General features: G+C 37.9%; 1 protein-coding gene across 1 annotated transcript in view; it reads left to right on the forward strand.

The window, feature by feature from the left end:
* The window catches only part of LRRC2 (leucine rich repeat containing 2), a 72952-nt gene extending 47608 nt beyond the window's left edge, over positions 1-25344 (forward strand). The window contains exons 6-9 of the mRNA XM_074166050.1: positions 13725-13870; positions 16004-16159; positions 19933-20069; positions 21551-25344. Of these exons, the coding sequence (XP_074022151.1) occupies positions 13725-13870; positions 16004-16159; positions 19933-20069; positions 21551-21600 (489 nt within the window). The 3' untranslated portion in view covers positions 21601-25344. The remainder of the gene's footprint in view (positions 1-13724; positions 13871-16003; positions 16160-19932; positions 20070-21550) is intronic.
* The last annotated feature ends 681 nt before the right edge of the window (positions 25345-26025 follow it).

A 26025-nucleotide genomic window follows, 5' to 3' on the forward strand; every position in this document is an offset into this window, starting at 1 on the left:
CTCCTTTCTTCTTTCTCTCCTCCTCCTTCAGATGGCAAGGATAGGGGATAAACCACATGAAACTTAACTGGTTAAAAAGAACCATAATGGAATCCAAAAAACATACATCCTTAACAGGAAAAGGAATTAAATATAAGCATGCAGAAAGAGTAAGTATATTCAAACCTGTGGACTAGAATAGTGAATTTAGCCTCTATTGTTGGTATGCTGAAATCATGAGTATTTTCCCAGTTACTTCTAAAGGCCTTGTAGTGCAAAGTCTTACCCATGTCTATGCATTATGGGTAGTCTTTGCATGTAAACCTAGCTGTGCATGTAAGTCTTTCGAGGGCTGAGAAACACTGAGATAACTTTCTCCTGGAAAGCTCAAAAATATTGTTCTCTTCTGGGAGTGTCCTATTCAGTGGGATTGAAAGAAACTAAAACTGAGTGTAGACTACTGGGTAATGGTTCGCTTACAATCTATGGAAAAAATTTGGAAGTGTGCAAATGACCTTTATATAGCAGCAAAAACTGGAAGCAACATCATGTCAGTATGGCATAAAGGGTCAAGAAGAAAAAAAGTTGTCATTGTCTATTGTGTTTCCTTGTTTCTCTGGAGGCTGGCACCTAATTTATATTGCAGTGACATGGGAGGTAGGCCACACAAACTCTTCAGATTTTGTTTATAAAATTAGTTTTCAAGAATCAACATTTCAAGGGCTGCTTTGGAAGCCGAACACTTTTGTCAAATGATTTAAAACGTTGCAAAGTTTTTGCCTTTGGTGTACTCAGTATGGCTGATGCTACTCAGAACAATTGCACTAGTATCCTTGCTAACATAATAGATATCTGATGTTTGATTCTCAGATGGGCAAAAGGTCATAGTCACTGGCAGGTAACTATTTAAAGAATTAAAATATTGAATTAGTCTGAACAGTCTCAAAAGGGAAACCAGAAAGACACTTTATGTGTGGTGGGCTAACCTTGGCTAGTAGCCAAATACCCACTCAGCTGCTCACTTGCTCTGTCTCCTCAGCATGACATTGGGAGAAAATAGGGTAAGAAAGCTGATTGAGATAAAAGGGTTGAGATAGAAGATGGGGAGATTGTTTACCATTTACTATTGTGGATAAAACAGACTGTACTCGGGGAAGATTAATTTAATATTTGCCAATATATATTTGGCTAGTGAGAAACAAAGACTTTAAAACAACATCTTTTTTCCTCCCTCTCCCAAAGTCAAAGGATAATGACCGGGGAGACACTGATAATTTATATGAAAACAAATTCAAAGAGACTGCGAACGTGCTCGTTATTCAGTCAAGAATTTTTGACAGAACCATAAAGATTTATGATATCAACAGAACTCTGAGACTGAATTACATCTTCACTAATCACTCTCCCTGTTCCCTTTCTATCTATTGTCTTTATGATAGCTGCAAAAACCAGAGAAATCTTGATGCTTTTAGCTTATTTGGTTATTTAGTTTTTTGCTTTCTTAGGAAAGGAGCCCAGGGTTTGTTTTTTTGTTGTTTGTTTTTTTGGTGGTTTTTTTTTAAGTAGACACAAGATTTAGCTAATTTAGTGGGAAAAATCTCAATGAGATGTATCGTGTAACACATGACTGTAGTTGCTACCCAGAACTGATAGGACGTGAATGTTGATTATTATGCAGAACCATGCAGCTGCACCAAATACCCATTTTGAGTTGAAGTTTCTAATGTGTGAAGACAGCTACCACGTATGTGTATAAATTTATGCTGGAATATCCGTTGTTTCTGTGCCTGAATTTGTCAATCAACCATATAAGAAATTCACAGACTGGTATGATGTCTGTTAAGTCTGCTAATTTGTTTTGTAAACAGGAAAACTTCAGGAAAGACAAGATGCTAAGCACCTTTATCTTGTACTACTTTTCAGGTAAACTACAGTTGTTAAGGAGGCTGCCAGCATGTATACTGACTATATTTCTTGCTTGTTTTCTTTGCTTTTTTCATCTACCAGTTTCATTTTTCAATGCAGCTGTGTTAAGATGAGGTATGCTAGGATTAAGATGCTCTAGGACATCTGAAAATTTGTGGATCTTCATTCTCTGTTAATAGATTCAATATCTGGTAACAATACACCACCTTTTTCAGTGGGTGGGGAAAAAAGCCTCCCCGCAAATCATAGCGTTCTACCTAGCCTAAAGCAAACTGTTTCAATTTATGTTTCTCTCTTCTACCGTTGGATGTCTAACATTTTTAGATTTTAAAAATCTCCATTTAACTTCAATATTAGATTAGTATTAGTTGCAAAGTAGGTCCTTTGGCAGAAGTGGTTTATGGGTCTGCGGTTGAATTAAAACCTGTTTTGGCCACATTTGAATGCCTTTCTCTGGACATGAGTGAAAATATAAATTGAAATCAAATGTAAATGTTAGAAAAGACAATCTACATGGATTACAGTTATGCAGACAGTTTGTAACAGATACTTCTAGACCTCATTTACCAGGCTCAGCAGGGGAAAATGCACTATGAAGTTTAGGACACATTCTTCCCTGAGGTGACACATAGCTGATAAGACTCTCTGTGGAGGTCAATTTGTTCCTCCAGCTAAGGTGCTCAGAAGCCACATGCCCTGTATGTTATCCTGTCCATCTCCTAGCATAGTGGGTTTATACTGGGTACCATACTCTCATACTCTGTAGCTGTGCAAAGAAGGGGAGGGATAGACGGACTTGTTTCTGAATTTCTTCTACAGTTTTTCTTTTTTTTCTTTCTCTTAAACAGTACTGGTTCTGATATGGTCAATATGGTCCTCTGAGGGACACTGCTTGTCACTGATCTCCATCCAGACATTGAGCCCTTGCCCACTACTCTGTGGATATGATTATCCAGCCAATTCCTTATCCACCTAATAGTCTACCCATCAAATCCATATATGTCCAGTTTAGAGAGAAGGATGTTGTGGGGGACCATGTCAAAGGCCTTACAGAAGTCCAGATAGACAACTTCCATAGCTTTTCCCTTGTTGACTGAGGTAGTCACCCCATAATAGAAGGCCACTAGGTTGGTCAGGTAGGATTTGCCCTTGGTGAAGCCATGCTGACTCAAATCACCTCCTTATCCTCCAAGTGCCTTAGCATAGATTCTAGGATGGTCTGTTCCATGATGTTCCCAGGCACAGAGGTGAGGTTGAGAGATTGGTAGTGCCCAGGATCCTCCTTTCTACCCTTTTTAAAAATGAGTGCAAAGTTCCCCTTTTTCCACCAGGGACTTCACCCGAATGTGTACAAGTAAATATTTTTTTAATATCATGAAGAGTTACTTGGCAACTACATCATTCTCAGGATTATGGGATACATCTTTTCAGGTCTTATAGACTTCTGTATGTTCAGATTCCTCAAGTGGTCACAAACCTGATCTTCTCTTACAGTGGGAGGCACTTTGCTCCCCTAATCTCTGCCTTGCAGTCCATCCACTTGAAAGATGTGGGAAGAGAGGCAAAAAAGTTGTTGAGTACCTCAGCCTCCTTCTTGTCTGTTGTTACCAGTTTGCCAGTTGTGTCCATTAGGGGGGATACACTTTCTTTGACCTTTCTTTTCTGGTGACAGACCTGTAGAAGCCCTTCTTACTAATCTTTGCATCCTTTGCCAACTTCAGCTGTGCCTTGGCCTTCCTGGCCCCATCCCTACCCAACTGGGCAGCGTCCTTATACTCTTCCCAGGTTACCTGCCCCTGCTTCCACTGTCTGTGCATTTCCCTCTTGCTCTTTAGTTTGATCGGCTGGTCTCAACTCAACTGTGCTGATCTCTTGCCTTCCTTTCCTGATTTCTTACACCTGGGAATCAAGCACCCTTAAAGCATCCTTAAAGTTCTGCCAGCTCTGTTCTGCTCCCTTGTCCCTGAGGGCAGTTTCACAGGGGGTCCTATTGACTAACTCCTTGAAGAGCTGAAATTTCGCTTTCCTAAATTTCAGGGTCCTGACTTTACCTTCGCCTGACCCATATTTCTCAAGACTTTGAACTCCACCACTGCATGACTACTGCAGCTCAGGCTGCCTCCAATCTTGATGTCACTGAGTAGCTCACTTGTGTTGGTGACCAACAGGTCCAGTATTGCATCCCCTCTGGTAGGGCTGTCTCAAGTTACAGGAGTTATAGCTGGTGCCATTTCTCTGTTTACCTGAAGCATATAGAACTGTTTACCTGAAACATATAGAATTATAATTACTTGTCTTTTGAATCTTTCAACTGTGCTAACATGTGTGACCCTAAAAATAAAAAGCTGATGTGATTAAAGATTCATTAAGCGCTAACATTAGTCTCCTAAAATTTTCAAACACAGCAGTATCCAGAACATACATAAATAACTTTTTATACATTAATACAATTTCAAAAGATATTTTAAAACTGAAGTTTAACACTTGGAAAGTTTTTGGTCTCTTTTGGTCTGGTTCTGTTTTTCTGACCAGTCCTATTTAGCAAAACAGAACATTTAGCAGAAAGAGCAGGCATGAGCTCTATGCAAGTGTGGGGAGACTTCAAATAAATCCCCAGTGGGCATTTCCATGTAACTTGTTGTCTTTGTGATCCGTGACTCATGCCTCCTAAAGCCATACCCTGGTTATACAGGCAAGACACCTGCAGTCTCAATAGATATGTAAAATGACAGGTTGTTTTACCAGCATGTTATTCTTAAAAGCTGTAAACTTCCAAACCTGTTTCTTTCCCCTTCCATTTATTTTTTATGTGTGTAACAATTATGAAATGAAAAATACAGTCAGGGGGATGTACAGGACACTAATTTCCCAGGGGTTTCACTATCCAGTCAGGCTCTGGAAGAACTCTTCCTTAGCTCCTTCTTCTCTCATGCAATGGGGTTATAAAGGATCTGTAAAATCTTCACATTTGTAGAGTCTTTAGAAAGTTACAAAGGAGTCATGTATTGGAGTTGTTAAAAATGGCTTTTTTTTTTTTTTGTGGGTGTTTTTCAGGACCACAGAGCAGAGAGAAGTGGTGTAATAAAGTGCTTAACTTGGTATTGCGAAGCCAACAGCATTAAGCCAGCCTCTGGTGAAATTCTTAATTTTAAATTACTGGTAAAAGTCCGTCTGACTTTAATCAGACCAGCATTTCTCTACATATATTTTTCCAGTTGCTTGGCTTGGGTGCATTTCTGTTAGACAAGCTGTCATATTGCCCTTCTTTGCTCAGTGGTTTGAATTTGCTTAATGCTCACAATGAGTTGCTTTCCAATACAGTTGGCCAAAGTGCTGTCAATCCATGCAGAGAAACAGCTGCTTTTAAAACTGGTATAAGACGTAACATGAAATGTTAGCAGGAGGGGTGTGAAACTCAAAAGAGCAGGTGCAAAGGTGTTAGGTGTCAGAGGAGATTCATGGAGGCCTTACTGTTGCAAGAGCTCTCACAAATGCTTTAATAGACAAGGGGCTAAAGAAGGGCATGTGTCTATGTTAGGAAACAGGATTATGTAGTTAGGCTTAGGAAAGTGTGTCAGTTGATCCTGTTCTTGACAGTGTACTTCCAAAGTCTACTAATTAATACAGCATCACTTCAAAACCACTCCACTATCAGAGCAAATCAGCAGCTAATAATAACAGCCCACTTCGTTGGAGAACTGACCCATGCCTACCTCTGTGCTGTGGTGCCAGTGACCTTTCCTTTACCTTGCACATGACTTCAATAAATGTAACATCACCTTTCATGGTCTGAAATTTTTTTATAGTAGGGAATGACAGAGAAGTAGTTTGACAGCATAAGGGAAGACTTAACAATGAGCAAAGGGGCATAATATGAACACTTCAACATGCTTATGTTTTTACAAGAAAGCATGAGTCTCATTGTAAAAGAACTCTCTGGTAGGAAAGAGTGCCACTGTTGTAGCTCTGCTTTCTCTGAAAACAGTTCAAAATCTCATTAAGTGCAACAGCAAAATAAGCTTTCAAAATCCTGGTTGTATATCCTCCACTCATCAGTGAGATAATCTGAGGGAGAATTTGTGTAACTACTGAATAGAAGCAGAGAAGAGAACAAATACATAGCACTATCACATTTGCACATTTTAACTTAAAGAAAAATGTCTCTGGTGCCCACATGGGTTGATGAGAGTCAGAAGGGATTTGTAGGTGAAGGCAGAAAAGCATGTTATTTGTTATTCCATAAAGTGTAGCTAATGAGAGGTGTTATTTATTCTGTAAGAAGAATAATGTTGGAGGGACTAACTGAAGTTAATGCATTTAATTTATTGCTGAATACATTCATATCGTTGTTAACTCCTTATAGGTAGTTACATGATTGATCAACTCTTCACAGCTGTAAGTAACACTTGGTAAGGCTGATTGATTTTTATTTATCATCATTGATCAGTGGGAAAGGCATAAAGAAAAAAGGCAACCCTATCAGTTGAAAGCATATATCATCTTGTGTTTTTGTTTCATATAGAGCTCAACTAGGTAAGATCTCTACTCTACTAGTGCTGGTCAAAAGAGAGTAAAATTATACCCAAAGTGAAGTGGGAGTGATGCTGAAGATGCAAGGGGGTTCAATGGAGGATATCATGGAATCACGGAATCATGGAATTGTTGGAGTTGGAAGGGACCTTCCAGAGATCATCTAGTCCAACTCCCCTGCTAAAGCAGGATTGACTAGAGCACGTTACTCAGGATTGCATCAAGGAGGGTCTTGAAAATCTCCAGAGAAGGGGACTCCACAACCTCCCTGGGCAGCCTGTTCCAGTGCTCTGTCACCCACACTGTAAAGAAGTTCTTCCTCGTATTTGAGTGGAATTTTCCATGTTCCAGCTTGTGGCCGTTGCCCCTCATCCTGTCACTGGGAACCACTGAAAAAAATCTGGCTCCATCCTCCCTAAAACTGCCCTTTAGATACTTATAAGCATTAATAAGGTCTCCCCTCAGCCTTCTCTTCTCCAGGCTAAAGAGTCCTAGCTCTCTCCCAGTGGAGAGAGCTGGGGTCCCATATGGCCCAGTGGTTCACGCTTTCCTTATTGAAGAGATGCCAGCTCACAAACCTGGGTCTCTGTCATGCTTCTGAACTACAGTGCAAAGCATGAGTTTCAGGTTAAGAAATTAATGGCTGGAAAACTCAGAACAAATATCAAAAAAGAGGTATGTCTTCACCTGCTGTTTAGACTATCCATCTAATTCACTATTGTGGCTTGTCATTGAACTGGTAACTACTAACGGATTTTAGGAGGAGGGTAATTTTATGAACAATAAAAACACAAGTTACAAAAGTTATGGTAAGGTTAAAATAACTTCATGCTTTATGGAGTAAATGCAACTTTGCAGGAATAGGATTTCCCAGACCTCCCTTATCTTTTACTTTGCAAAATCAATCCTGGTAATTTTTTTCTTCCTACCTATTTTTAATTGACATAAGTTTTATTTGCTTCCCCATCACTTCCGTTACTCTAGCCACATCAGCCAATCACTTTGTGCACTAATCTGAGGTGATACCATTAATCTTAGTCTGCCAAATTCCTTGACCCACAACTGGAGACTCCATGCATCAGTTTACATGGGCAGTGTGGTTGCTGGGTATATGTGGCCAATGCTTGCCTCTTTGTAGAGTTTGTGTGAAGAATGTGTGTGACTATGTAACAGAACTTCCCTTGACATTGTCTGGTTATATGATACACAATTATATGGCAATATGATTGGGTAGAGTATGGACTACTAGACTGCTGAAGAGGGCTATGACTCCTAGCTTCAATCCTGTCAGGTGTCATGTGCTGGCTGACAAGCTGTTTTGAGGCTGCTATTTTGTCACATTGTGAAATACATAACTGGTCAGATAAAAGTTATATCTGACCTGTGTGATTTTGATGAGAGAGGGGCTGCAATGAATTAGAAGATACATGTGTCAGGATCATACATGGGCATCACCATTTCATGATTCATTGTTTTCTTTTCTGCCTTTGTTGCTGGTGTTAGGTTTTTTGTTTGGTTGATTGGTTTTGGTATTGGTGGTTTTTTGGGAAGTTTTGTTTTCTCTTTGGATACACTTCTTGCAGGGCAGGGAGATGGTTAAGAAGAGGTCATGTTTCCCCAGACTGCTTTTAATATAGTTGAAATATTTTTCATTCTCAGAAGCTGGCTCCAAGTCTTCAGGTTACTAATACAAAATGCTCTTTGAAATGTTGGTTAGAAACAATAAAAGGTTGACTAGACTCAAGGACCTAATGTGATGTTGGAATTGTAGAATGATGGAGTATATTTTTTAAAAAAAGGGAGGAAATGAGCAAGTTATAAAAAAATATAGAGCATCTTAAATCCCAACTAATTTTATTACCAGAATCAAAGAAAGCCTTGATAGCTGCCTGAGACTTTTCATAATACACACTTAGAGTGGTCCTTAGTATCTCAAGACTAGAAATCAAGAAACCTGTGTTGTACTTTCTCTGATGTATTTTTTAACTTTGGTAAGTGACTTCTTGCCACTGTGTTTCTTTTTGCTTTCTCCTATTTGCTTGTCATGAGTATTAATGGTATTAAAACTGGACAGTAGAGATCTCTCAACATGTGTTTTTACAGCATAGCATCACGGAGCTTTATTTGCTGTTCTATGTGCTCTGGTAGTAATGATGTTAGTAACATACTACACTGCTAATAATAAAGCTGAATATAGAGTGTTCAGTGTTATTCTACTAGAACACCAGTGAGGTGTTTGTGCCATATTCGGAGGTTGAAAGAATTTGAACTCTGATTGTTTGAACTGTGACATAGAAATGGAAGTTTTCATTATTTGTGTAAATGTCAGTTTCCTCTGAATTCTACAAAGCTCTTGAACTGAAAAACACGTTGGTGCAAATCCTATAGACTAATAATATAGAAGTTTGATTTTGTTGGGAAGTGCAATGCTTTTTGGCTATGTTGCTCTTGTATTGTGAAGGATTTGACCATCCTTTGGTGAGGGAACAGAATATTTCTTAAAAGGGTCTGTTGATATATTCAAAAGACATTTATTATCCATTCTGGAGATGTCAGTTAACACACATGTGCTACTGACATTGCTGCTCTTCCTCTTCTAATGTTTTTTAATTAAAACATATGAAGAGTATGCACCCGAAGTGAGATACTGGGGCCACTTAAGTTGATGAGAAACCAGTAACTGACTTCTAGTAGAGCCTAGGTTTTCCTTCTAATGGGAGTCCTTAATTTACAAGTTTTGCAGATTTGAAGATGAGATGACTTTATGATGGCAAAGTGCTATAATATATGCAGACTGTGTGTATCTGGAGAAGTAATATTATTAAAATTTAATGTGACTAATCAACATAAATTTATTTTTTGAGACAGCAGAGTTGGTTTGGCTTCAGCCCAGAAAATCATTTATCAGGTGGTTAATTTCATGCCCATGACTCAGCTGTTGGCTTGGAACAGCTCCTATACTTAAACACATGATCCACATTCTTAGGAATTTTAACTGTATGAAGGTAGTCCTGCTCTTGCTGTTATGTGATTCTTCAGTCACCCTTCAGCCACCCTTGAATGATCAATACCTGTGAATTGAATATTGTTGTGAATATTGCATGTTCAGCCAGCTTTCTCATTTTTTGCAGACTGGAGGAAAGATTTATGTATAGAAAAAACTTCTCTAATAAAAAACAGAGTCCCTGTCTATGAACTTTTTATGCTTAGATCATCATAGCTGTAATTACTCTACTAGACTTTAAACATTAGGTGTTTGGATTAGGGTAATGTTCCAAAGATGAGAGGGGGTAATGTTAAACGTCCAAGTAAACAGTTTGGCATCAGAATAGCAGCATCTGTTTGTGGATTAACTCTGCAAAAGATTTAGGATTTTAGCATGGCAAAATGAGAATAATGTCATTTGGGTGAAGACTTACTTCCACATATATCTCTTGGATTTAGCTTATCATGTTACCTCCAAGTGAAGTGTTGTTTGAAGTCATGCATTGTTATGCTTTGGAGGGTTTTGGCACAAAATACGTGAATGAGTACCCTGTTACTAAGAGGGCTGACTGTTAAATGCCTTTGCTTCCTCAAGTTCAAGTGCCCAGTTTGGAAGTCCAATGGTGGACTGGTCTATAAATATATAAGTATGTCTTCATGAAAGATATCTTCTGCCTCTAAAGATGCTTGTACACTGCTTCTTTACTTGATGTTTTTCTCCGGAAATGTCAATGAAATTATAGAAGAGGTTACACTTACGGCTCTGTGAAAGAAAAGCTGAGGATTTGGTTTGAGTGCATGATATCTAAGCGAGCAACTGTGCAGTTTGTACCCGGGGTGCTTCTGTGTCATATATAATGTGCTGCTTTCAGCAAGCTAATGAGATGCTGAGTACCAATCTATGCATTTTCGGAGCCAGCATATGTGATGACCTGATCCTACTGAAGTAGTACAAATTTTCTTTGAATTCATTGAGTCTGAAATCTCTGGGCAAAAGTATGTTTGTAATGCAGTGATAGACATCTTCAGATTAATCCTTTGTATGTCTTGTCATACATTGACTTTGATGGGATGCTGTTTCTGTCACTGAATATTTACATGTAATTGAAAAATACAGTATTTTTGTGGTAAGGCTTAACATGACTACACCTTTCCATTTGTTGGTGCTAAGTAGTAGGCAACTCATGATACATGCAACCTTATCAGTAAATCCCTTTCATGGTAAAAAGCAGAACAGGAATAAAAGCACACCCATTAATCAAATAACTTGTTCCACCTGGACATGGTGTCCTTTTCTTTAAACTGAAGGTTTAGCTGTCAGAGGGAAAGTGAAGCAGTGGAGTTCTACAATGTTATTTGGATTATTTCTATGAACAAAATTCTTAAGCAGAATGGGGCAGTCTGGAAAATAAACATGACAATAGTGATTAATCATAAGGACCATAATTAGTGTGTCCAGGTAGCTAGACTATCAAATATAGCTATTTTTTAAAATGGAACTTGCATGAAGCCTGTGTACTGGTTGATTCAAAGTCACATAATAAAGGAAAATAGCAAAACCTGACATCAAGCAAAAATAAACTGTAACATAAAAATGATAAGGTAGCCACGCTTGTTTGAAAATGAAATGTTATAAAAAGTGAAAAAATCCATCAGTCCTTCAAGAAGAAATATAATATATAGGGTTTTCTTCAGAAAATATAATACATAGCTGCCATAATTTCTAATGCATTGTATATCACAGGTGTTTGTTGGTAACATATCAGAGACAGATTAAATAAAAACCCCATTAGGTTTCAACATACCATAGAAAATGGATAGGTTTTCATAAATATTAACCTAAAAGAACAAGCATTGAGGGCTTGCAGCTTACAAAATATAGTCATGGATCCATATACTCTGCGACACACTGAACCAAACTTTATATGAAGAGAGTCCATGGCCTTATATTTTGTTAGTACAATTTTATGGGAGTACAAACTCCTGAAAAATGTAGATTTTCATCTAATCAAGTATTAAACCAATCTATTTTCAATACTACATGAAAAATGGCAGAAACAGCTCTGTTTATTAAAAAAATAATACTGCTATATTAATGTTAGTTTTAACACAATAAAGTACTTTCAGGTACTTTCAGGAAAACATAAAACTAGTTACTGTTGTCAAAGAAACATCGTTTTACCACCTAGTGCTAATGTTACCACATTGTTTCAGCATGACAGGTGACTGCATGTGAAATCAAAGTGTTTAGGAACTTGGGTGAATGGTGATGTCAGTTTATTTTAAAATAATCTGCTGCTTGGTAATTAGAGACTGTGGCTTTTCTTCTTTCGGGATGGTATGAGAAAACTTTGGGTACCATCTAAGCCTGTGAGACATTGTTCTAATTCTGTGCCTGCTAAATTCCTTTTGGGAGACTTTGTTGAAAGAAGTGAGTCAGCAGTTTTACCAAATTGTTCTGAGTACAGAGAAACTTGAAATATTTGCTTGGGATTTGGAATTGTGGCAATAATTTGAAACAACAAAGTAAATGCATTGTAAAGATGGTGCCAAATATTTTCTCTGTTCTCCCATTGCTACAATCTAGAAGAGTGACTCTGTTTTCTTTGGTAAAAGGGATGCTCTGTTTTCTTGGAAAAAAGATTCAGTATTTAGAAAATATACAGTATAGGAGTGAGTGTTCATTGCTAGTAGTCAGTCCTCAAAACAACAAAATGGTTTTGAAGTGAAAAGTGTCATAATAATATGTGTGTTTGCCTGTTCTGAGTCAGGAGTGAGACATTTTCATGGTACTGCCTCACCAAGGTTGTTTTAATGTGGTGGTGGGCAGATTTAGAAATTACACCTTTGACCTGAGAAACTCTGGTCCTATATTTTGGTTTTGAAAGGTAAACTTCATTTTGTAGTCATTTGTAACATGATAACTTCAGTAAATCTCCCTGAAAAGATTTCCCCAAATTTTAAGGTCTGGCAGAAATTTGAGGTTATTTCTAGGAAAAAAACCCCCAAACCAAAACAAAAACCCAACCAAACAAAACCCTACCCCCCCAAACAACAACAAAAAAAACCCACCAAAAAATTCCAAACCAAACTGTCTCTGACACAGCACCAAGCTGTGCATGTGAGCATTTTAAATAACAAGGGTCAAATTAAGAGGGAAGTTTGATAGTATTGAGGTAAAAAGAAGTTTGGCCATAAAATGTAACAAACCAGCACTTAATTCTTAGTAAATAAGAATAAAAAAATCCAGGTCAAGGATTCAGAATGGATGTTATCACTTTCTGCTTTTTTTCATAATTTATACTGTTGCTTGCATTTTTCTCATTTTGGAAGTGGAAAATACATATGGTTTGGGGTTTTTGGTTCCTAATTTTCTACATTCTAAGAAACCTTCAGGCAAAGACCAATGAAAAATTTTTGCTACTTTCTCTTCTGTGTCAGGATCCATAGAGCTAGATTGTGATGGTGACATATGATTAGAAGCTCTGAGACATCATTCCAATCTAAAGTACTTATTTTGGTTAATTTATACTCCTTTGACATTCACTTTAGCTAGCTGCATGTTTTTATGAACACTGGTAGAGAGAATAATTGATTCAGTACACTGAGACCTTTATTTAACACATTTATTTAACAGGTGTATTTTACATTTGTAGTTAACCTTCATTGCACCAAAGATTTTTAACTTAAAAATGTAATTCCTTTGAAAAATATTCAAAGTATACACCTTATTGTTTGCAATATGGAAGATGTATTTTTAAAGATCTTTGAAAAATATTGGACCAAATTTTCTGTTGGCTTAAGCTGGCAGTTTCATTTTCTAGGGGTCTCCTAGCAATATACTCTCAGTGCGTAACAGAATTACACCAAAGGAAATCTAAGTATTTTTGATGGGAGTTATAAAACCTCTGATTTTGAGAATGATAACCTGGCATTTTTTAATTGTCAAAACTGTGTTTTGTCATTTCAGAGCTAAGTTCATATGTAACCTAGAAAGGAACCAAGTCAATATCTGGTCTCAATGTTGGTATCATCTGAAACTATAGGTTTTTTTAGATTGAAGATTTCATTCAATATCATGGGAGCATTGCAAAGGTGACGAACATTTTGGAAGGTAGTTATTTCTGAAATCCTTTTTTGTATAAAATGATATCTAAGAGGTAAGGCTGGCAAAAAGTTGAATAAAAAAACCCACACAATTTTTATTTTTCTAAGTGCTTTGAGAAGAATAAGAATGTTTGATGAATCAAATGTCTTCTTGTATTTGCAAAATGTAACTAAAATAAAGCACCACTTCTTTCTAGCTAAGTAATCTGAAAAAAGTCACAGTTGTGGACGTGTCAGCAAACAAGTTCCATTCTATTCCAATTTGTGTACTCCGGATGTCTAACTTGCAGTGGTTGGATATTAGCAGCAACAGCCTGAAAGATCTTCCTGAAGACATAGACAGGTAGTTTATTTTTTTAATTCATTGTCAGGCTTGTGAACCGTAAAGCAAATCTAGAAAATAACAAGCTTCTGAGGGATACCATTAATGGAAAATCACATGAAAAAGTCACAGAAACTACATTTTCTAGCTTGTTGATTGCAGATTGCACAGTCAGTGCCTTTACTGTTCAGTTAACTAGTTATATTTTCTGCTACATTCATGATAATTTGTTATCATATTCAGGCATTGCTATTTGGGAAGTTCATGGGGCATAGTCTGCCGCAGCTCCAGCAAAGGGAACTCCCCAGTTCCAGCAAAGTTGACTCACCTAATGGAGTTGGCAGCAATATCTCTCTGGAGGATAGATGGGGTGGAGTGAAAGATGAACTAAAGCATATCTAAGTTACTGAAAGCACCTGATAAACTTGGACAATAAAGCAGAAAAAATATTGTTAAAATTAAAAAGACCACTGACAATCCTCTTCTCCTACTCTGAAGTATATATGCATGTACACACATAAACTCAATCTCTCAATTTAGAGATTCACTAGAACTAGTTTTAAAAAACAAACATGCTGATCCCTTTAATGTGGCTTACTGGCCTGAGAAAGTACTTTTCTTTTCTCTGGGCCTATTTATTCACTCTGATGTTCTGTTGTAACTTTGTTTACAAAACTTTACATAGCCATAAGTAAACCAAAACACATATTAACACATATTGAAAAAAATATGGATTGTTTATTGGTCTGGGAATAGAGATCCCTGAGGCACAAGAAACTTAACAGAAAACTCATTCAACCGTAACTTTCACAAGAGCTTTGTTGCTGGGCAAAAAGACTTTTCTTGGCATTGTGTAATCACAGATTTCTCTGACAGCAGGGCTGAAGTCTTAATTTGTTTTAGTAATTTACATAATCTAGCCACAACAGCATCAACCTGCCATTTTTTTTCCAGGGGATCTGAGGAGACATTTAATTATACTTCAAAGAGCTTCTAAGAGGATATTTTTACTTTATGGAAGGATACCCACTCAAATTAAGGGACATTTTTTTCCCCCGTAACCTATATATATATATTTCTCTATCTCCAAAATATTCCATTTCTGCATTTCATCTTCTCCATTTTGAACTGAGTTGCCAGCCTCGATACTAAAGCATCATATTCAGCCACAGCAAAATAAGGTTTCCTTTGTTTAACATAGAGTTTTGAATTTTGAAATCTCTTGGGCTCATATGCATTCTGAAGTCTAGAAAATTTCAGGGTATCCCCCCCCAGTAAATTAATAGTCTTATTCAGACTCATGGTTTCACTGCCTGCAGCGTCGAAGAACCTCAATGAACTACCATGAAGCCTATGATTAAAAAAGATGAGCTGGCATAAACTGAAACCTTACTTATTATCTTTCCCTGAATTCAAACAAACCATATGGGCCTGATAAACAGTAGCCTGCAACACTGTTTTAGGAATGGATCCTTCCGGTCAAATCAGACAAACTTGTTTCATCAGTTTGCTATGCTTTTCACCTTCTACCTACTCCAAGGAATGAATGCATAGCCAGAAATTACCACTGCGTTAAGAAAAGCCAGGGGAAATAAAGCAAAAGAACCACAACACACTCGTCCACAAAATATTGTCATTAAATTGATTTCAGTGGGACAAGTTGCAAAAGCCATATGACCAGGAGCTGGTCTTTCCCTTGCTCCCCGCAGTACTAATTACTAGTGAAAAACAATAGATGTATCTAGCATGGATGTATCTAGTTCACAGGAACCAGCATATGGGCAAAGGTGTGAGCTAGTAACCCACTTTTTTCATTAGTTCCAGAATACACATGGTTAGGGTTTATATCATATTATGTCAATATCTTCTGTATGAAAGCACAGTAATTTTTGTAATGTTTTATCTCAGGTATGCTTTTGAGTAGGCATCAGAAGTATGCTATTAATATCTATAAAGTTGAGCCATGACTGGAAGTTTCTGTTAAAGTTGATTACAATTTCTGAAAGTGTGGTATGATCAATTTTTGAGAAGCCAAAGATGGTGCATGTAATTATTATTCTTTTACACAAGATTACATCTGTATTGCTATTTTAGATAGATGCTCCTCTCTGAAACAAATATTTTAAATTATGTTTATCTTTCACATTTTTACAGGTTAGGCCAACTGCAGACACTTCTCCTACAGAAAAACAAGTTGACTTATCTTCCACGAGCTCTGGCCAATATGTCAAAGCTCAGTTTGCTAGTTGTCAGTGGTGATGACCTGGTTGAGATACCCACAGCCATCTGTGAGTCAACCACAGGCTTAAAGTAAGTAAATGTGAGAGAGAAAGGAATCTGTTCTTAAGAAGATAATGTAGATGCACCCAGGAGAAATACTTTCACAAACATTGGTTTCTACCATACCTGGTGGTCAAATTCTGACCCAATTTATCTCAGAGACCTTAAGGAGGCATTAGAGAGATTGGAAATTGCAAAGGAGCTGCAGCTTTCTGATTTTTATCTGACAGTTGCCCACATTATGAATCTGTATGCCTAAACTGATATTCCTGTGTATACTTGGTCATAGTACCTCTAACTGTGGAGTCACAAAGCCATGCCTCAGAGTGGCACCAGTATTCTGGCAGTTAGCCATTGCTAAGCACAGTGCTGTCAAAAGTATGCTGCTGGGAGTGGGAGATGTGGCTATTAGAAAGTTAAGTAGTTCATATATTTTTTGTTGTGAAACAACACCTTGTTGCTGCATGCAAGATAAGACTAAAAGGCCTTTTAGTCTGCAATTACAATGATCTTGCATTTCTGTGGGCGATGTTCAGGTTTTGACTATAAAACCATTTGAGACTGTATAGTGGGTCTGGCTGGGATAAAGTTAACTTTCCCCATAGCAGCCCTCATACTGCTGAGCTTTGTATTTGTAGTTAGAATGGTGCTGATAACACACCAAGGTTTTTGACTACTGTTGAGCAGTGCTCCTACGACATCAAGGCTGTCTCTCCAACCCTCCCCCACAGAGGTCAGTAGGCTGAGGATGAGCAAGAAGTTGGGAGGGGACATATCTGGGACAGCTGACTCAAACTGGACAAAGCGATATGGCCATTAATATAAGGGACAACAAAAAAAAAAGTTTTTATAAATACGTCAACAAAAAGAGAGTCAGGGAGAATCTCCATCCCTTACTGGATGCGGGGGGAAACATTGCGGCCAAGGACGAGGAGAAGGCTGAGATATTTAATTCCTTCTTTGCCTCCATCTTCAATAGTCGGACCAGCTACCCCCAGGGTGTTCAGCCTCCTGGGCTGGAAGATAAGGATGGAGAGAAGAACAACCCCCCCATAATCCAGGAGGAAGTAGTTAATGATTTGCTTATGCACCTGGACACGTATAAGTCCATGGGCCCGGATGGGATTCACCCAAGGGTACTCAGGGAGCTGGCGGGAGAGCTCACCAAGCCTCTCTCCATTATCTATCAACAATCCTGGTCAACAGGAGATGTACCAGATGACTGGAGGGTGTCCAATGTGATGTCCATCTACAAGAAGGGCCAGAAGGAGGATCCGGGAAACTACAGGCCTGTCAGTCTGACCTCGGTACCGGGAAAGATCATGGAGAGGATCATCTTGAGTGAGCTCCCACGGCAAGTGCAGGGCAGCTGAGGGATCAGGGCCAGCCAGCATGGGTTTATGAAAGGGAGGTCCTGCTTAACTAACTTGATCTCTTTCTATGGCCATGTGACCTGCCTTCTCGATGCGGGGAAGGCTGTGGATGTTGTCTACCTGGACTTTGGTAAGGCCTTTGACACCATCCCCCATGGTGTTCTCCTGGAGAAGCTGGCGAATCATGGCATAGACAAGTGTACTCTTCACTGGGTAAAAAACTGGCTGGCTGGCCGTGCCCAGAGAGTTGTGATTAATGGAGTGAAATCCAGCTGGCGGCTGGTCACCAGTGGTGTCCCTCAGGGCTTAGGTTTGGGGCCAGTCTTGTTTAACATCTTTATTGATGACCTAGATAAGGGGATTGAGTGCACCCTCAGTAAGTTTGCAGATGACACCAAGCTAGGTGGGAGTGTTGATCTGCTTGAGAGTCGGAAGGCTCTACAGAGGGACCTGGACAGGTTGGATCGATGGGCCAAGGCCGATGGGATGAGGTTTAATAAGGCCAAGTGCTGGGTCCTGTACTTCGGTCACAACAACCCCAGGCAGCGCTACAGGCTTGGGGAAGAGTGGCTGGAAAGCTGCCCAGCAGAAAAGGACCTGGGGGTGTTGGTGGACAGCCGGCTGAACATGAGCCAGCAGTGTGCCCAGGTGGCCAAGAAGGCCAACGGCATCCTGGTCTGTATCAGGAATAGCGTGGCCAGCAGGAGTAGGGAAGTGATCGTGCCTCTGTACTCGGCACTGGTGAGGCCTCACCTTGAGTACTGTGTTCAGTTCTGGGCCCCTCACTACAGGAAGGACATTGAGCTGCTGGAGCGTGTCCAGAGGAGAGCCACCAATCTGGTGAGGGGTCTAGAGAACAAGTCATATGAGGAGAGGCTGAGGGAACTGGGCATGTTTAGTTTGGAGAAGAAGAGGCTGAGGGGAGACCTCGTTGCCCTCTGTAACTACCTGAAAGGAGGTTGCAGAGAGGTGGGTGTTGGCCTCTTCTCCCAAAGGAATAATGACGGGACCAGAGGGAATGGTCTAAAGTTGTGGCAGGGGAGGATTAGATTAGATATGAGGAAGAATTACTTTACTGAGAGAGTGGTCAGGCACTGGAACAGCCTGCCCAAGGAGATGGTGGAGTCGCCATCCCTGGAGGTATTTAAGAAACGTGTAGACGTGGCACTTCAGGGCATGCTCTAATGCCCGAGATTGTTGGTTTGTGTCTGTTTGTGGGTGGGTGTGGTGTGGGGTTGTGGGTGGGTGTTTGGTTTGTTTTGGTTTTGATGTTGTGTTGTTGTTTTTTTTTTTTTTTTTTTGTTGGTTGGGCTCAATGATCTCAAAGGTCCCTTCCAACCAAGAAGATTCTGTGATTATGTGATTCTGTGATATTCCATACCATATGACATACCAGCTCTTAGTAACAATAAGAGCTAAGAGAAAGGAAAAGGGAGGTGGGTCATTTGCTATTAAGGTGTTTGTCTTCCAAAGCAACTGCTACATGTATTGAGTCCCTGCTTCCCAGGAAGTGGCTGGACATCACCTGTTGATGAGAAGTAGAGAATAATTTTTTTTTGCTCTACTTTGCTTCCACACCTGGCTTTTGCGTTTCTTCATTAAGATGTCTTTATCCCAACATGTGAGTTTGTCATCTTACATTCTTCTCCTGCCCCACTGAGGAGGGGGAGTGAGAGAGCTGCTTGGTGGGCACCTGGCCAGCCAAGGTCAAACTGCCACAGACTCACAGCAATTCATGAGATTTTAAAAAACCAGATGATTTGTTGGAACATTTGTTCTTTTGAAAGAAACAATTTTATTTCCTTCTTGGAGTGGTAACATCATCAGAGATTTTCAAAATACTGTGCACTTAATTTGCACATTATTTGCAACAATTATGTAAGTTGCTTATGTAAACATTTAGTTTTTCACCCGCAATGTGTAGCTTTAGGAAATTTGCTAACACGACATAATGCAAATCCAGTCATGCATTGGAAAATAGAAGTTACATAACAATGACAGAATGGAGTTACATATTGTCAGCTACGTGACGCTGGCAAAATTCCAGATTAATAAGCAATATTGTTAGGATGAAGTTCATCCTGCTCATTAACAGATGTGAAGTTATGGTGTAGTCTGTCACAAGTTCCATAATAAAGAAATATACCTGTTATTGCAAAGAATATTTTATGTAGATAGGTAAAAAGAAAGAGATAACTCTGATAATTTTCATATGGAAAGTGGAGTACAGAGAAGGTGCCATTTGAAGTATTTATTTCTAATAATAACAATTAATCCTAACAATGCCATAATGCAAAAATTGAGCAAATGTTCTTTATGCTTCCCCTTCTTCCCCTTCTGGCTGTAGTAGCAGCTTCTAAAATGTCATTCATATTGGCCAATGATGTTCAGAAGCCTCTTGCATGTATTCTTATGTCAATGTCTCTCTAGATTCGTAAGTCTCAAGGACAGCCCAGTTGAGACTATTGTTTGTGAAGACACTGAAGAAATTATAGAAAGTGAACGTGATCGGGAGCAGCTTGAGAAAGAGTTTATGAAAACATACATTGAAGACATAAAGGAAAGAGGTATGTGCTAACTTGCAGCAAACTTCCTGCTATCTTGGATATAAATGTAGACATGTATTGGGAACATTAATTTGTAAGAGTACAAGCAATACACTCTTAAACTGTAATTCTGTGTTACGATATTAAATAAGTCTAAAAATGAAAATGTTGAATGTGTTTGGTAGAAAGTTTGGGCCCTACTAAAACACATGATACTGAAAAACTGTATACAAAATTAATTTTGTCTACATTAAATAATTTTATAAAAAATAATTTTCTATTAAAAAAATGTCTCTACATGCATTAACCGTAATTGAGTGATAATGTATGCAATGATTATCCTCATTCTCCAGATTTACTTACATCTCTCGGGATTAACATTAGTGATTTTGAATTCCTGCGGAAGTGCTTCTTCTCAAAATGAAACAGAGTGTATATATCAAATGCTTTTTGCATTGATAGAACATTCTTTAACAGTGCATCTGTATCAATGTTCTAATTGTTTAACCACTGTAAAATTATTGTAGTAAAATCACTGCTTTTGCTTTATTGCACAGCACCTGAATATTTATCTATTACTTTATTTTTCTATTCTGACCTATATTTACTGTAATTAAATTACTGTCAATGTCTTGGGTCCTGTTTAGTAAAACATGTTAGGAAACATAGGGAAAATTTCCTGTGAGACAAAGTACCCTATAGGCTCTGTTTAAATCTCTTTGAGAGTTTGTGTGTAGAAATTTTTGTGGAATTATTCTTATGGTATCTTTATTCATTGTATTTCAGGTAAGTAGTCTGTATTGTGGTCCTATAAGACCTGGTGAAAAAGAAATGTAAAGAAAGGCCACAGAATGCGGCTGCAGAATACTTTTCATGTTCTGATAATGAACGTTTGTTTCTTAGTATCCATAAGGTGCAGACTTGAGTATTCAAGCCGTCTAATTCTAAAGTAAAGTCAGCTATAAAAGTGCCAGATTCTCATAACAGTAGTGACAGTGGTTGAAATGGAGAGAAGGAGTGGAGGAAAAATTGAAATAATAATTTGGCTTTAGAGGTACTCATGAAATACGTAGTGATGGACTTGTGAAACGTGGACTCTAAGGTAATGGCTGCCAGGCTGCTTGGAAGATGCATTTGGTCCCGTCAAGCACAGGCCAGCTTTATACTCCTTTGGAGCAAAGCAACTCAGGGGTACACTTTTCTGCCTTCCTAGACAAAACTTATCTTCATGCTTTTTATGATGAGGTTGGATCATGAATCACTTTTGTACTTCCTGCTTCTGAACTTTTATGCTATAGATTACACCAATACCTGCTTTTGAGAAGCGGACTGGAGAAGGAATATCTTCTGTATAATACGAGCCAGCAGAACTTCTGAAAGATAACACAGAGATCACTTTGAAATAAAACCAAACCTAGCTGTCTCTAGCTAAGGGTTCCATTTATTTGTGCTGGATTACATAACTGAAGTCTGAGATGTATTTCTTTTTTCTCTTTTCACAGATTTGACCCCTTCCTACACTACGAAGGTATTACTCAGTCTTCAGCTCTGAAGATCAAAAATATCTAAATCATAAGTGAATATCAGAATAACTCTACTTTTGTCCATCTGAACAGAAGCACTTCAAAATCATAATGAATTTTTTTATTTGTTATTGTAGTGGCTCCCAGTAACTACAGATAAAACAAAAGAGTAGAAGACCCTTTATAAGATGCTGTTTCACCTTTTAAATCAACATATTTATTTTCAAGTCCACAGCAACAGCTATTAATTTACATACAGTCCTTCTGAAAGTAAATATTCAGTGTAATAAAATATACACAGGCATAGATGTCCTCAGGACGAAAACATTTTACATTGTAGTGGAAACAGTGGAACATAGATCATCATCTTAAAAACATATTTGATTTTACAAGAGAGGAAGGGTTAACTCAGAAAATGAATGTCACCTGTTGTATTCTTAAGACCAAATAACACATTTAGTTCTTTACAATATTTAAAGTGCAAACACATACATAGTTTTTTGTAGTTACTTTCTGTTCTTCAAGGAAATTGTCCTTCTTGTGATTTTCAGTTTAGGTAAGTTTCAACAGCTTTATATATAGAAACTGGAGTAATTCTGCCGGTTTTTTCAAGTATATTATAAGCTTTTACCTGTTCGCAAATTCAAGAACCAATGTGACTAAAACTTCTGTGCTAAGTAATCTTATAATATAGCAGTATGTTAAATAAGATTTTAGGGACTAATCAATGTGAACAAATACTATTAGCAAGATGATGATAAAGGTCTTCTACTAATCATTTCAGATTACAGGATTTTGTGACATTTATTGGAATTTGTATAGCAACAAGTTTGCTGGATAAAAAGTTATATTGCTTACTTTTCAATAATCTGTTTATATATAATTACATAGGTGTATATACTATAGAGTTTCAGAAATCTAGTTTTACATATATTTTTTGTTTAATAAATCAATACTTTTTAATCTAAAAAGACCTGAGACTTTGGGAATTTAGACTCAAAGTAGAGAATTTAAATAATCCTAAACTTATGAGTGCAGTCAGGGGAAATTATATTTACATCTTGCTTTTTTATTATAGATGATCTATGTCCAGTTTTGTGCAGTAGAGTGCCACTTCAGTCATATTTAAAAAGCAAAGCAGTAAAGGATGTACTCCTCAAGACTTCCATATAAAAAATACCACTTTTGATGTTTTCTTTCCCTTTTAGCTTTTTTGTATTCATTCTTTTGAAATAAGAGAATTTGTAAATACTAGGTACGTTATTTATTCCAGTCACAAACTCCTACAGTCGTACTACTATCCTAAATTAAACCCTCTTGAGTTGGTCTCTAGGTGTTAGTGTTGATTTTAAACAAGTCTTGGAACAAAAAGAAAGTTTCAAAAAGCTCCAAGAAAATGTGACATTGATCTGAAATGGAATAATGGAAGATCTGAATTTGTTTTTATTACTAAGGTATTGAAATATGATTAAATAGTGGCAATTAAAGTGGGCTTATGGAAATCAGGCTATCTGAAACTACCCTACTGAACTATCTTTTTAGGTATTGATATTGATGTAATAAACTTTTGTAATACATCTGATTTAAAATTGCTTGAAATTCTATTTCTAGAGATCTACTGTAGTCTAATATGATCCACTGAAAATCATAGAAATGGAAATCATAACTGCTATGTTTATAGAATGGAGATGTCCATTAAGGGAGTTGTAACTTTAAGAAAAACTAGAGGTGTAAATGTAATTAACTAAATAAAAGTTCCCAGTGCAAATTCTAGTGTCAGAATTGTTGGCTATATAAACAGAAGGTACTTGAATAGAGAAGTTGTGTTAATACTTTTTTAGCATTGCTGCTAGCCTTATTTGAAAGATTTCTGCTGTTCACAGATAAGAATGATGCAGATAAACTGGGGAACATTCAGCAAAAAACCAATAGCATAAATAGAAAATATGCATTTTGAAGTTCATTGAACAGTGAACAAGTCCATTTGCTTGTCAATATTTATGAACAAAAAATCACAATGTAGAAACAGGATTTTTTACCGCAGCAGACAAACATAAGACAGAGGACTAAAACTTGAACTCACAGATTTGAACTAGAAACAGAAGGCCTGTGTTCCAGTAAGGGTAACCATCAGAAAAGTCACATAACTGATAAGTTCTCAGTCACTAGCAATCTTTAAGTCCAGGTTAACATTTTCATTAAAAAATTGCTAAAACAATTAAGCCACAGAAAATGTAAGGTCAATGGTATACAACGACTAGTCAAACGAGTGTTCCCCAACTTGACGTTGAACCTCCGTGAATCAAAATTTCATAGAAACATAGAGTGGTTTTGGCTGAAAGGGACCTTCAAAGATCATCTAGTCCAACCCTCTGCCACAGGCAGGGACATCTTTTACTGGATCAGGTTTTTCAAAACCATGTCCAACCTGACCTTAATACTTTCCACGATGGAGCATCCACAACTTCTCTAGGAAACCTTCCAGTGTCTCAACACCCTCATCATAAAAAATTTCTTTGTGAAATCCAACGTAAATCTATTCTATTTCAGTTTAAAACTGTTACTTCTTGTCCTGTCACTACAGGCCCTGGTAAAAAAATCTTTCTCCATCTTTCTTATAAACCCCCCTTATATATTGAAAAGCTGCAAAAGAGTCTCCCCAGAGCCTTCTCTGCTCCAGACTGAACAACCCCAGCTCTCTCAGCTTTTCCTTATAAGAGAGGTATTCCAGCCCTCTGACCATTTTCATGGTCCTGCTCTGGACCTACTCTAACAGGTCCATGTCTTTTTTGTACTGGGTATGCCCGTTGTGGATGCAGGACTCCACGTGGGGTCTCATGAGAGCAGAGTAGAGGGCAAGGATCACTTCACTTGACCTGCTAGCCATGCTCCTTTTGATGCAGGGTATAGTTGGCTGTGAGTGCATATTGCTGGCTCATGTCCAGCTTCTCATCCACCAGTACGTCCAAGTATTTCCCTCCACGGCTGAGAGCCTTTATTCCTGGCTCTTGTAGAACATTACTTCCTAAAATTTTATCCACAGGAAGAAAAGATTATTTTTGTCACAGAATTTGTCAGGTACCTCCGTTTAAGGGGAAGAAGGTATACATGTACAATTGTCTCCATTATACCTACGATGTCCAATGGGTAATGTCAGCTCTAACTGAAATTCCTAATTTCAGCATAATTGCATTTGAGTTCTATATCTGGTACAGCAAAAATAGTGTGAGAACATACTTAGCACTTACTGTTAAATTTTATTAGTGTCATCCATTGCAGTACAAAATCTGTGTGCTGAAAGACACCTCATTTTGAATTTAGTCTAATTTTACTGGTTTTCTACCCAACTTGTTTTACTAGTAGTTAAACTATTATCTTTTACTAAAAAAAAACACTTCCAGAGAAGAGAATTGTGTTATTGGCCTGTTGAATGTTCTTTTTCAATTTTTGAAAGTGAATAATTTTATGAATAAAAGGAATTGTGTGTACTAATGGCAATTTATGCTGTTTTCAAGCTTTTGATGTCAAATACTTAGATACCTAAAGGAAAGCAACATGTTTTTAGTTCTGAGCTGCAAAATGAACACACACGTGTCATGTACAGCTTTTTTATTGGCTGTGACAAGATGCCAAATATGACACTTCTAATATGACACAGTTTTCTTCTGCTTCACAAGTAGCTGTTATCAAAGGCAGCAACACCGAGAGCAATTGAAATATGTTTTATAGAATACTCACTGCCTCAATGTATAAAAGTAAATCAGATAAATGCTTTTCATTGTGTTCCTTTTTGTTGTTCTGCATTGTTTTGGCCTTGTTTTGAAGGATAGCAAAATAAAAGCTAGGAAGATAAAGTTATAATGAAAGAAAATAACCTGGAATTTACTTAATGAATACCTAGGAATAACATAGTCTTGTATTAGATATTGGTTTAAAATTTACAGTCAACACTGGACAATATATTGTTTCTTTTCCCCTTGAACTTTTACACACCTTCGGAAGTGTTTTACTGTGTATATTTTCTGCAAAGGAAGCAATGAGCAAAATGGTAAACAGGGAATGCTCTTTTCTTGATGATCTGACTTAATTTCAGTAGCTGCTAGGTCCTGATCTGTGGAGGATTTCTGTACAGATTAGTTCCTGCTTCATAGAGGATGGGAGTAGATTAGAAAGAAGGGTTTTTTTTTCTGATTTTGGGGCCTCATTTGAACTAGTCCTAGTAAATAGAAGAAGCGTAACTCAGCATAAGTCTGGTTATCTACCTCTTGGGTAACCCTTCTGTATGTTGAGCAGCTCAGGAAGAGCCTCCTTTCTTTTCAATAGCTGAATCTGCTACTTGGGCTGATTGCATCTGTGACTATATCGTACAGCTTTCTCACTTCTTCACTTCACTGGCCCATTAACTGCTGTTGGTGTTGCTTAGCGTTAGTAGGGATCTGCATGGTGTTTTCATT

Source organism: Numenius arquata, chromosome Z, assembly GCF_964106895.1.
Source record: "Numenius arquata chromosome Z, bNumArq3.hap1.1, whole genome shotgun sequence".
Taxonomy (NCBI): domain Eukaryota; kingdom Metazoa; phylum Chordata; class Aves; order Charadriiformes; family Scolopacidae; genus Numenius; species Numenius arquata.